General features: G+C 51.9%; 1 protein-coding gene across 1 annotated transcript; it reads left to right on the top strand.

The window, feature by feature from the left end:
- The first annotated feature begins 7,249 nt into the window (after positions 1 to 7,249).
- On the top strand, positions 7,250 to 8,675 carry LOC119353002 (probable aquaporin PIP2-6). Its single transcript, XM_037619583.1, has 2 exons — positions 7,250 to 8,091; positions 8,239 to 8,675. Exons 1-2 carry the CDS (start codon positions 7,357 to 7,359, stop codon positions 8,356 to 8,358), a joined length of 855 nt encoding a protein of 284 aa, XP_037475480.1. The 5' UTR covers positions 7,250 to 7,356; the 3' UTR covers positions 8,359 to 8,675.
- Positions 8,676 to 12,226: the final 3,551 nt, after the last annotated feature.

Here is a 12,226-nt window from a genome sequence, read left to right as displayed (position 1 = left end):
TATGTTAGGCCGAAATGATTTTTTTTTAAATTTTGGCTGATGAATACTGTGCAACCATTGCCCGTCTTAGACATTGAAAAAAATATATTTTCAAGCAACGCTTTCCCCTCAATATTTTCCCGCAAACGCTTTCCCTCCATATGTTTCGCCACCCGTTTCCCGCCAACCCCTTCCCGCCATATCTTCCTGCCACCCGTTTCCCGCCATATGTTCCCGCCAACCCTTTCCCTCCATACCGCAGTCGTTCTTTCCCGCCATTTTCTCCTCTTTACCTATAAAACCCCCTTCAGACGGAGGTGGATAAGCATTCGAGTGTAGTGTAGTCGAGATGTCCCATTATCCTTTCGATCGTAGTTTTCACCCTGGGATGAGTAGCACTCTTCTGAGGCTAGCTACCGATTTCAGGATGGACAATAGGATAGTTCCATGGGACGATCTCACCGGTAGTGACACCATAATGAATGAGTTGGCTCACCAATTACATAGGTCTGGGTGGCCTGAAAGGACCTATGAGGAGGTACGTAAAGAACTTCTTAGGTTGGATGCAAGGTGGAAGAAGGTTGTGGAGCCGAAGAGTGAAACTTTTAGAAGGACTGCAGAAAACCATCCATTTTTATGGACTGAGGAGAGCGAGGACGAAGATGATATCTTCATGCCGCCGCTTCCGGGTTCTGCATCGTCAAAGGGCAAGAGTTCTGCATCGTCCAAGGACAAGAGTACTGCATCCTCGAAGGGCAAGAGTTCTTCATCATCCAAGGGTAAGAGTTCTGCATCCTCAAAGGGCAAGAGTTCTGCATCGACGGAGGATGACGATGATGCCTTCATGTAGTTTTAAAGCTGTATTCCAGTTGTACCGTTTAATTCAGATGTACTTGCATTATTAGTTTGTACTCTCTTATTGTAAGGCATTATGTTCTATCTTAATTTCATTTTATAGTTGTTGCACGATGCTCGATAATTAGTGGAGGGAAAGAAAATGCCACTACTTTATTCTAAAACTATATATTTTTTCCATCACGACAAGGTACAACTGAAAATAAGATATAACACGATAAGGTACAATTGAAAATAAGATACATCGTAGAATTTAAATAAAGCTACATTTAACTACTGAAATGAAGCTACATTAAACTGCAGAAATAAAGATACAAATGATTGCGAAATTTAAAATACTACCACAGGAATCTACTGAGTCCAACGTGGATATTTTCCTTTTCCATCGCCAGCTTCTTCTGCTGCCTTGGCCTGACGAGCCCTTTCTTTCTTTCTCTGCCTCTTCGCCTCACGAGCCTCCTTTCGCTGTCGTTCCTGCTCCTCCATGCGACGAGCCTCTTCCCTATTTTTCTTTCCCATTTCCTAAAAAAAACGGTGTTGCTCCGTATAGTATTCTTTTAACTCTCTCTCTTGCTCTGCTTTCTCCTCAGCTTCCGCCTTCTCGCGTCGCTCTTCCGCAAATAAACTATTCCACGCACGACGACTTCTTTCACGAATCTCAGTCACTGCCCAAGCCGGCTTCTCCGTGTCAATCCAACGATAGTACATGCACAGAGGCGGAGGAGACTACAACAAGAAACAAGAATGTTACTAAAAAACCAATGAAAATACCAACAATATCTATTCGTGATGGTTAAACCATACCGGAGGCTTGTCGTACTCTGAAATAGCTACGGCAGGATCTTCCTCATAATTGGCGCACATGAAAAACTTCATGCCCAACCAATCTGAAAAATCCGTCACCTCCTTCACCTTGCAAAGATCGTCACACCAACACCGCAGGACTGCCACCGCAGGAGGCAAACTTGCAGTCTTCATTTTCCTCGGCCTAATGCTTTGATCCGAACAAGGCAAACTCATATCGACTGAAAAAAAATGTGTACACACTTTGCGCACTGGCGATTTCTAGGATGGCTGGACGAGAGCCTCGGTGTCTTCTTTTATAGGCTCAGACGATTAATGATGGCGAGAAAATAAGCGAGAACAGAGGAAATTAGGCGGGATATTTTAGGATCCTTGTACTGTCGGCACTACAGAACCAAAAGCAGGCATCAGTGTCCATATCCCCGCGCGGAAATCACGCTCTTGGGTGCTGTCACCTCACCTGCAGCAGCAATTTTCAAAGCATGGGAATGAGCGCCATTTGCCACAGTTCTCATGTCGGTCACACTGCAGATTCTCGCAGTGCCGTCGCATCCGCTAACGCAAAAGAAGCAAAAGCCAGAGTGATTCCCGCGCGTAAAATTCGTCGTCCTCCGCGCCTGGGAACCAGCCCTGTTAGCAACAGTAAAATTTGTCCTGGCAAAGCAACAAAACTGACGCCGCACGAGAATCAGCGCCTGAAAAAGAGTACGCGCACGGGAATCAGCGCCTCAAAGCAGCGCTGCCGCCTCACCTAGTGGCGGCCGGGCCCGCTGTCTCGTCGCGCGCGCAGCAGGCCGTGTCGGCCGGGAAGCGACAGCGGCAGCGGCGGCCGCCTCACCTGGTGGCGGCCGGGCCCACCTGACCCGGCCCGTTACGTCGCCGCACGACGAACTGTGCACGCACCGTTATACACCGGGCTGCCGCCTCGTGTTGTGGCGGCCGGGCCCGCCGCCTCACGGCGTGGCGGCTGGTGACACGTGTCGCCTGCCGCGCCTGCCGCCACTAGTGAGGGGGTCTCTTTTGTCAACTTCGTCCGTAGGGGGTCTTTTTTGGCAATTCCAGTCGGCAGAGGGTCTCTTTCGACAAAAAATCTGATTTTTTTTCGCTCTCCTCTCGCCCGGCTAGATAGATGGACATGGTGGACAAGTTCCTTCGAGAGCACTCAGACTGTCCATGGCCCAATAATGGACATGATGAACACTCATTGCACCCATGATTATCTCGCTTTCAAGAACAATTTATGTTTATCCTCTTGTCTGCTGACGAATTCGTTTGATTATCTCGCTTTCAACAACAATTTATGTTGACCCGCAAAAAAAGAACAATTTATGTTTATCCTCTTGTATGCTGACAAATTCGTTTGATTTTTAGACGTATGTTTTGCACACGGAGTGTTTGGTTTTCCGCGTGGAACATTTGGAGAAATTGGAGCGATGCTACAAGATGTCGTTTTTCTGTGTGGTTGATGCACATGACGTGAGCGTCAAGTGCATGCATTAACTAAATTGTACTAGTGTTCTTGAGCAAAACTAAATTGTATAGTGGGCAGTAAAATATATAGCAGTAAAATGAAAATTGGCGCCTGATGCATGTGCGCCACAGTTTCTTTTTAGGGAATGTGCGCCACAGTCAGCCCATGTACATCCGCCGCGTATACGCGGGCCTTCTGGCCGCTGGATTTTTTATTTTATTTCGTTTGAGGATTGCTGCATTTCTTTTCAATCGAAAAAAAACACATATAGGACACTGTCCGCCGGGCCCGGTGTACGCACACGTAGCCAGCCAGCCAGGCCGCGTGGCAGGTGTGGTGGAGCCTTCATACAACTCGAAGCAGCACGGGACAAGTAGTAGTACAGGACACTGTCCATCGGGCCCGGCTCGGCTGTCAGGCAGGCAGGGCCTGCAACCCCAACGGGAAGTTGCAGTTGCACGACGACGACGAAATCTGTACGCTCCGTCTGCTGCCGCCGTTCATGCTTCCCTCCCGCCAAAGAAAGCCTCGGCGGCTCAGCAGCTGGCGGCGAAATTTCTCGAACAGCCTGGGCGGGACGGACGGAGGGCCCATCCTCCGCCATCTCCCTCCGCAACGATCCAAAACGGCCGGCCTTGGATGCGTGCCGGACGACGGATCACGCTCCGGCCTCCAGCAGTAGCCGTTGCTCCCGCCGCTGGGCCCGCCGCGGCGGTTGCAAAGGCGGCAGAAAGGACGAGCGCGCCAGCCCGACTCACCCGCCATGTCTGCCGCCGCACCTCCCTCTCCCTGGCAGCCTGTACTTATCCGACCTCCGCCGTGCACGCCTCCCCTTCCTCCCAGCGTTTACGCAGGAACCTGCGCGCCAAAGTTGGACAAAAGTTTTCACCGGGGAGCAGCGGCCTTGGATCTGACCGAGCTCCGGCGTGCTTTACACACGCTTTTTACTTGCGTGCGCCACCGGACCACGGTCCACGGCAGCGGGGGCACATGCGCTGCCGTTCGTACCGCCGTGCTGCATGCAGCAGGCGCGGGCGCGGGCGTGGGCGGGTCCAGCCCAGCGGCGCTCAGGCCAACTCCATCGTGCGACCCGAACGGACTTCCGTTTTGTTCTGTTTTTGTCTCTTTGGGTAGGGATTTGGAATCGTATCTGGGCCTGTCCTGGGATGCGGTGACCGTGCGCCCAGCGCGCTGCCGCATCCTTTTGCCTCATCCTGTCCGTCAGGGCCAAGAAATGCCCAAATTTACATTAAAACTAGTTTCGAACCCAAATTTTTGTCTGAAAATTAAAATAGTTTTACAACCCAATTAAAATTGTTTTTAATAAAATAGTTTTACAACCAAATCGAAATTGTCTTGACTGAACATAAAATGGACAAATAAATCTATTGGTTGCCAATGTGATCCCACACGTGCTCAACCAAGTCATTTTGAAGATTCACATGAGTGTGCCAATCACGCATCTCACGGTGAAATTGGACAAACTGTTCAAATGTGGCCGGGTCTTGGTGCAGGGGCTGAATATTTTCACCTTGATAATCAAATCCTTGGTCGAAGATACTCTCATCACGCTCGTCCTCGACGATCATGTTGTGCATGATCACACAAGCAGTCATCACCTCCCAAAGCTTCCCTTCATCCCATGACAGTGTAGGGTTACGAACGATACCCCACCGGGATTGAAGCACACCAAAAGCACGTTCCGCATCCTTTCTAACACTCTCTTGCATTTGGGCAAATCTCTTTCTCTTCTCACCTTGGGGTTTCGAGATTGTCTTCACAAAAGTTGACCACTGAGGATATATACCATCTGCTAGACAGTATCCCTTGTTGTAATGGTGGCCGTTGATCTCAAAGTTGACAGGTGGGGAGTGGCCGTCCGCAAGCCTCGCGAAGACTGGAGAACGCTGCAGCACGTTGATATCATTGTGAGAACATGCCATGCCGAAGAAAGAATGACATATCCAAAGATCTTGTGATGCCACCGTTTCTAATATGACAGTGCACCCGTTAACATGCCCCTTGTACTGGCCCTGCCAAGCAAATGGATAGTTCTTCCACTCCCAGTGCATACAACCTATGCTGCCAAGCATATCTGGAAAGCCTCTAGCTGCGTTGGTCGCCAACAGTCTCTCTGTATCAGCGGCAGTTGACTGCCTCAAGTACTCTGGGCCAAAGACCTCGATCGCAGCCTGGCAAAACTTGTACATTGACATCAGACATGTTCTCTCACTCATATGCACATACTCATCCACCAAATCGTCTGGAATTCCATATGCAAGCATGCGGATGGCCGCGGTGCATTTCTGGTAGGAGGAGAATCCAAGCTTGCCAGGGGCATCCGTCTTGCACTCGAAGTATGGGTCATGAGCAACCACTCCCTCTCGGATACGATTGAACACATGCCTTGCCATACGAAAACGGCGACGAAATTTATCCGGCCTGAAGAGCGGGGTGTTGGCAAAGTAATCTGCATAGAGCAGGGCGTGGCCTCTCTCCCTGTTGCGGTTCAGGTTGGGAGTACGGCCAGGGAGTGACCCCCTATACCGAGGAAGCTGCCGTTGAATATGGTCGTGAATGACCAGTGCAGCCACCACAAGATCGTCATCATCCGACGACGAATCGTCCGATGAATAAAGGAAGTGATGGAAGAAAAACTCGTCTCCACTGTACATACCTTTGTTGGCAAAAGGTCGAACACCTTGCGGTCGTGGTGGCGAAGAGGCCGCGATGATCACCTCGACGCAGCAGGGTGGTTGCCGGCCGGCTACAGGCCGCTCTGGAGCTCTCATCGGAATCTGCCTCGGCCGCCGTGGTACGTCGCCGGCAGTCGTGTCCCCTCTGCCACCGGCAAGGACGGCGACGGCCAAACCTCTTCCGATCGACGACCAAAACTACGGTGGAAGCGCGGGCGTGGTGGCGGCCATGTCGAGACGTGGTTTGGTATGGACGGCGGGGGGGCTGCGCGGTGAGGAGGCGGCGGGAGAATAGCGGCGGCGCCGGCGGCGGGGCGGGGCGGGGAGAGAGGGTGAAGCGTTGGGAGCGGAGGGACTGCTAGTGTCCCCGACAGGCGGGCCACGGGGGGGACAAGGGCGTGCGTCGAGGCCGTCCGCGTGCGTCTGTTTCACCCCAAACCGAACACAAGTTCGGGCCGGGGATGGGTCGAAAGCGGACAGAATCCGAACATTTGTCCGTTTGCGCCCGCGCGCTGGTCCGTCTCATTTGTTCATTTACCCCAAACGGACGGGGACGGATAGAATAGGGTCGCGCGGTGAAGTTGGCGTCATATCCGCCCGCTGCGGCTCCGACTCCGACTCCCGTCGTTGGCCGGCTGGCTGGCTCACATGGCCTGGCTGTACGCCTGGTCCACGGTGTGTCGCTCCTGTGTGTGATGATGTTACCGGTACCTACCTACCGGAAGAAGGAATCTCATCCGTGATCCTAGCCGGGATAGCCATAGGGAGGTGAGTGAGGTGAGGTGGGAGTGGCAGCAGAATCATTGCTTGCGTTACGCTGCACCCTTGGGAAGAAAGGTGGCCGAGATGGGCGTGCAATAATTTCATTCATGAAAATGTCCATGCGACGTCATAATTCTGTTCTACGTAAGTTACTCGTAAAACATATTGTTAACAATAAATATTTATAATTTCATCGGGACTTGTTTGTGACCCTTGATTGATAGAGTGAGAGGCGGGATATTAAAGTGTAAGCATTTGGTGATAATGACAACCGCTATACTTCGATTGTAAGGCTGGAAACCCCAATGATATGCCCGACCCCAACTAAAACCCTAATGATTCATTCATCCACCCTCCCACAACCGCAAAGCCAGCGCCATCTTCTCATGTCATCTCATCTCATGTCCCTGACCAAAGCATATTCTCGAACACTTAATTTGTGTTGCAATCACTAAGTCAGTTCGCAATAAAACTAGGTTATCCGTGACTCCCATTATCCATCCATCTACTCATTCTATAGTGGACAAGTTAAGCAACAGAAACGGGACAGCTCGAACCGGAAGCAAGCACGGCTGTCTCCACACCGATGCACAACAACCAGCACCACATTACATTTTTCTTGCACTTTTGCCATTGAAGACAGCGCCGCACCGCAGCTCGCTCAATAAAACCGGCCCTGTCCTGTCCTGTCCTTACACTCACTCATCACACTCCACCACCCCCATCCATCCATCCATCCATCAGAGAAGAGAGAGAGAGAGAGGAGAGCGTCCGCACTCCGCAGCAGCCATGGCCAAGGAGGTGAGCGAGGAGCCGGAGCACGCCGCGCCGGCGCACAAGGACTACTCCGACCCGCCGCCGGCGCCGCTCTTCGAGATGGGGGAGCTCCGGATGTGGTCCTTCTACCGGGCGCTCATCGCCGAGTTCGTCGCCACGCTGCTCTTCCTCTACATCACCGTCGCCACCGTCATCGGCTACAAGGTGCAGTCCGCGGCCGACCCGTGCGGCGGCGTCGGCGTGCTCGGCATCGCCTGGGCCTTCGGCGGCATGATCTTCGTCCTCGTCTACTGCACCGCCGGCATCTCGGGGGGCCACATCAACCCCGCGGTGACGTTCGGGCTGCTGCTGGCGCGCAAGGTGTCGCTGCTGCGCGCCGTGATGTACATCGTGGCGCAGTGCGCGGGCGGCATCGTGGGCGCCGGCATCGTCAAGGGCATCATGAGGGACGCGTACCAGGCCAACGGCGGCGGCGCCAACATGGTCGCCTCAGGGTTCTCCCGCGGCACAGCCCTCGGGGCGGAGATCGTCGGCACCTTCGTGCTCGTCTACACCGTCTTCTCCGCCACCGACCCCAAGCGCAGCGCCCGCGACTCCCACGTCCCCGTGCTCGCCCCGCTCCCCATCGGCTTCGCCGTCTTCATGGTGCACCTCGCCACCATCCCCATCACCGGCACCGGCATCAACCCCGCCAGGAGCCTCGGCGCCGCCGTCATCTACAACAAGAAGGCCGCATGGGACAACCACGTAATTAAGCTTCTTCCTCTCTCTCTCTCTCTCTCTCTCTCTCTCTCTCTCTCTCTCTCTCTCTTCCGTCTCCATCTGTTTTCTTCTTCTACCTCTTCCTCTTGCAAGCAAGAAGCTAACCTCGTATATGCATGACATGACATGCAGTGGATCTTCTGGGTCGGCCCGTTCGTGGGAGCGCTGGCGGCGGCGGCGTACCACCAGTACATCCTCCGGGCGGCGGCCATCAAGGCGCTCGGCTCCTTCCGGAGCAGCCGGAGCAACTGAGCCGCCCGCCCGGCCGGCCAATAATTTAATGCAACGGTCACCCACCGCGCTAGCTAGCGTGTTGGCAGTACTGCTCCTCGTGTCCATCCGGCCTTCTCGTTCCAGTGTCCTCTCTGTGCATGCATGTGAGTGAGAGAAAGACCACCATGTTTTCACTCTTCAATTATTACTCCTTGTCACCGTTACTGTTGTCGAATTACATTAGTTACTACTGTTATTAGTGTTGGTGTTGGATGGATGATGAACCTGTAATGTAAAACCGCTGTGAGTGAGAATTGCTGCAATTTGGAACGTTAATTTATTTATTTATGGTGTGATGCATGCGTGTTTGCTGGAGTGCTGCTAGCTTATCCTGCTGGCTATCCTTGTCAGTGTATATTATGGCCTGTCTATATTTGTCAGTGGTATATGGCTTGCCTTTGTCTGTCATGCAATCATGTTTATCTATCCTGCGTCTGCGTGCGCGACGTCTTTAATCATGCGCGCCTTCTGGTGGCTTGGAGTGGAGTGTGTGCTGATGATTGCTTCTGGGATTGATTAAGAGACGTGGCCTGTTAATGATGCCCTAATCAACAGAAGAAAATGAAATGATGTCCTAATCAACAAACACATGCTACAGTGCGTGCATGCATGCTCTGATGAAGGTGGTTGATGTGTCCAGAGAGTTCCACCAGGCTTTGTCTCCACCCACCGGCGCACGCTTATCCACACACAGCCTGAATGTTAAGGCCAACTCCACGGCACCACCTTAAATGGACGTCCGTTTTGTCCGGATTTTGTCTGTTTGGATAAAGATTTGGGCCGTGTTCTGTGATGCGATGGCTGTGCGCCCAGCGCGTAGACGCATCCTGACTATATCTTGTCCGCGTATTTTTCTTTGCAAGTCCTTTAATTTTTTTTATCATTCATTTTTGATACATGATAATACATCATCATATTTTGACTAGTAAAGTAAGGCCAAAGAAAATAAGAACAACAAGAATATATTTTAGAAGATAGCCAACTTCCATAACTGCTTCCTTGAGTTGGGTTAGGGCCTTTTCGATGCACTCATTGTTGATCTGTGGAGGAGGCTCGATCTGGCATCCTCCTTTCTTCTTCAAGCCAGATGTAGATGTTGCTTCCTCACACCTAGTCTCGTGTCTAGCCTTTAATCTAGCAACAAGTGCACTTGTCTCATTTACAGCCTCTATGCTAGCTAAAAGTGCACGAACATGTACTAAATTTTGCTCTATCAATATATCGATGTACTCTTCTTCCCAATACCAAAACTTGCATCCATTCTACACAACAAAATTTGAAGTTAGCACAACTAATCAAATCTAGATGTCACACCCTAGCTAGTTCAAGCATTAGAGTGTGCATCATGTTTAATTTCCTTTTAAGTTTGAAATGGGGATGACAGAACCCCCAACACCTCCCTGGAAACAACTAGGGTTTACTAAAATTGTTTTCAATGAACCTGAAATGCCCTTCTAAAAAGTTCACTCTTTTTGTCTTGGGTTGGAACCTCTGGCAAAATTGGTGCACAATTTTCTAGGTCAACAGAAGGTCATTGAATTAAATCATAAGTATTTGATTTTGGGCATTTAAATGCTATAACATAATTTAAATGCTCAAATAATTCTGGAAATAAATGTTTGCTGTTGGAAATATTCTAAACAGAGCCCACAATTATTTTCAGGATTTTTGAAAATGTTTTAGTATTTTTAATAAAGCCTAACAGTTGCAGAAAAAATAGAAAACAGAAACAAATAAGAAAAAGAGGGAGAGGGAAACCCACCTGGGCCTCACCTGTGCTGGCCCAGCCCACCTGGCTCGGCCCAGCCGACTGGCCTTGCCAGTCGTCCTCCTCCTCCCGCCAGGAGGACGAGGAGCGCGTGGCCGGTGCCCGCGGCCACACGCCGGCCACCTCCTGCTTCTGCCGACGCCCTGGAGGCGTCTAGGGGTGCCACGCCGACCCCCACGTCCCCCTCTCTCCCTTCCTCACTCTCCCCCTCGTCTCCCTCACCCTCTCCCGCGATGGCCGAGCGCGATCCTCGCCGCCGTTCGCCGTAGTCGTCACCAGAGCCACCCCCTCGCCTCTCCGACAAGCCCATTAGCTCCACGCTGCCATCCTCGACCTCCTCGTCGACTCACGCGACGCTGGACGCCTCCAAGCACCTCCCCGACGCCTTCTTCTTCCTCGGTCCGCCGAGATCGTCGGCAACGCCCCGACGACGTCCGACCTCCCCCGAGCCCGCTGAGACGCGTTCTGCAACCGCTGTGAGCCCATCTTTCTTCTGCCCCTCTCCCCGCGCTTGTCCGCGTCCTCCAACCCCCTCTGCCATCGAGGCCGAGAGCTCGGCTCCGCCGGCCATGTCGCCGCCGTGGCCACATGCGCGTAAGCTCGAATCCGAGCACGCCTTCGTCTTCCACGCGCTCCCAGGAGCCCGTAGCACCATTCCACGCGCCTCGCCGTGCCCCGCAGCCTTGGTTTCGGCCTCGCCCTAACTTCGGCGGCCGCCAAGGTCGTCGCCGGCGACGTTTCCGGCCACCCTAGCTCCACCCACTGCCACCACTCGATGCGGTTTGCTCCCAGCTATGCGTAGATGCTCTCCGCCGTCGTTTTGGTTGCCGGAGCACGAAACCCGCAGCCCTCCGCCACGTCTGGCCTCGCCGGCGGCTAAACGCCGGCGAGTTTGACTCAGTTTGACCCCTATGTGGGCCCAGGTAGACCCCCCTGAGTCTATGACAGGTGGGGCCGGTCTGCTAATTAGTTTAGGATTAGTTTTAACTAAGTTTAATTAGTTCAGTCACTGACATGTGGGCCCAGGCCCCACTGACAGCTAATTAGTGTTAATCTAATTCTGTTAACTAGTTGTGACACTGACAGAGAGGGCCCACCAGTCAGGTTTGACCTGGCCGACCCAATTGACCCGCTGATGTCACATCTATGTCATGCTGACGCATTAATTCAATTACTGGATTTATTCTTTAATAGGAAATTCCAGAAAATAGTCAAAACTTCTAAAAATCATAGAAAATCAACCATAGCTCCAAATGCGAAGATTTATATATGAAAAATGACCAAAAAAATTCAAGCTATCCATCTGTAATGGTTTCATGCATGACAAAACAAGTTAACCTTGCTGTTTAAGCAGAATAAGGAGATGCTCTAATAAGGCCATGTTTAATGAGCTAATATTTGAATCTTTGATTCAAATGAGTTCATCCCCTTCTGTTTTAGCTTGCATTAGGCCAAGACACTTTCATCTTGCCATGTCATAGCATGCATCTTATTGTTGCATATTGCCATGTGTTGATTATGCTTCGGTGTGTCTTTCGTGGTAGGTTCTTGTAGGGTTTCGTAGTAATTTCAAAAAATTTCCTACGCACACGCAAGATCATGGTGATGTATAGCAACGAGAGGGGGAGTATGATCTACATACCTAGTAGATCGACAACGGAAGCGTTTGGTTGATGTAGTCGTACGTCTCCACGATCCGACCGATCAAGCACCGAAACTACGGCACCTCCGAGTTCTAGCACACGTTCAGCTCGATGACGATCCCCAGACTCCGATCCAGCAAAGTGTTGGGGAAGAGTTCCGTCAGCACGACGGCGTGGTGACGATCTTGATGTTCTACCGTCGCAGGGCTTCGCCTAAGCACCGCTACAATATGTCCGAGGACTATGGTGGCTGGGGGCGCCACACACGGCTAAGGAATAGATCACGTGGATCAACTTGTTGTGTTTCTGGGGTGCCCCTGCCTCCGTATATAAAGGACTAAAGGGGGGAAGGCTGGCCGGCCAAGGAGGGCGCGCCAGGAGAGTCCTACTCCCTCTGGGAGTAGGATTCCCCCCCCCCCCCAATCCTAGTTGGAAT

Source organism: Triticum dicoccoides, chromosome 2A (assembly GCF_002162155.2).
Source record: "Triticum dicoccoides isolate Atlit2015 ecotype Zavitan chromosome 2A, WEW_v2.0, whole genome shotgun sequence".
NCBI classification, from domain to species: Eukaryota; Viridiplantae; Streptophyta; class Magnoliopsida; order Poales; family Poaceae; genus Triticum; species Triticum dicoccoides.
Note: the sequence above shows the minus strand (reverse complement) of the source record. Positions and strands in the feature narration are given on the sequence as shown.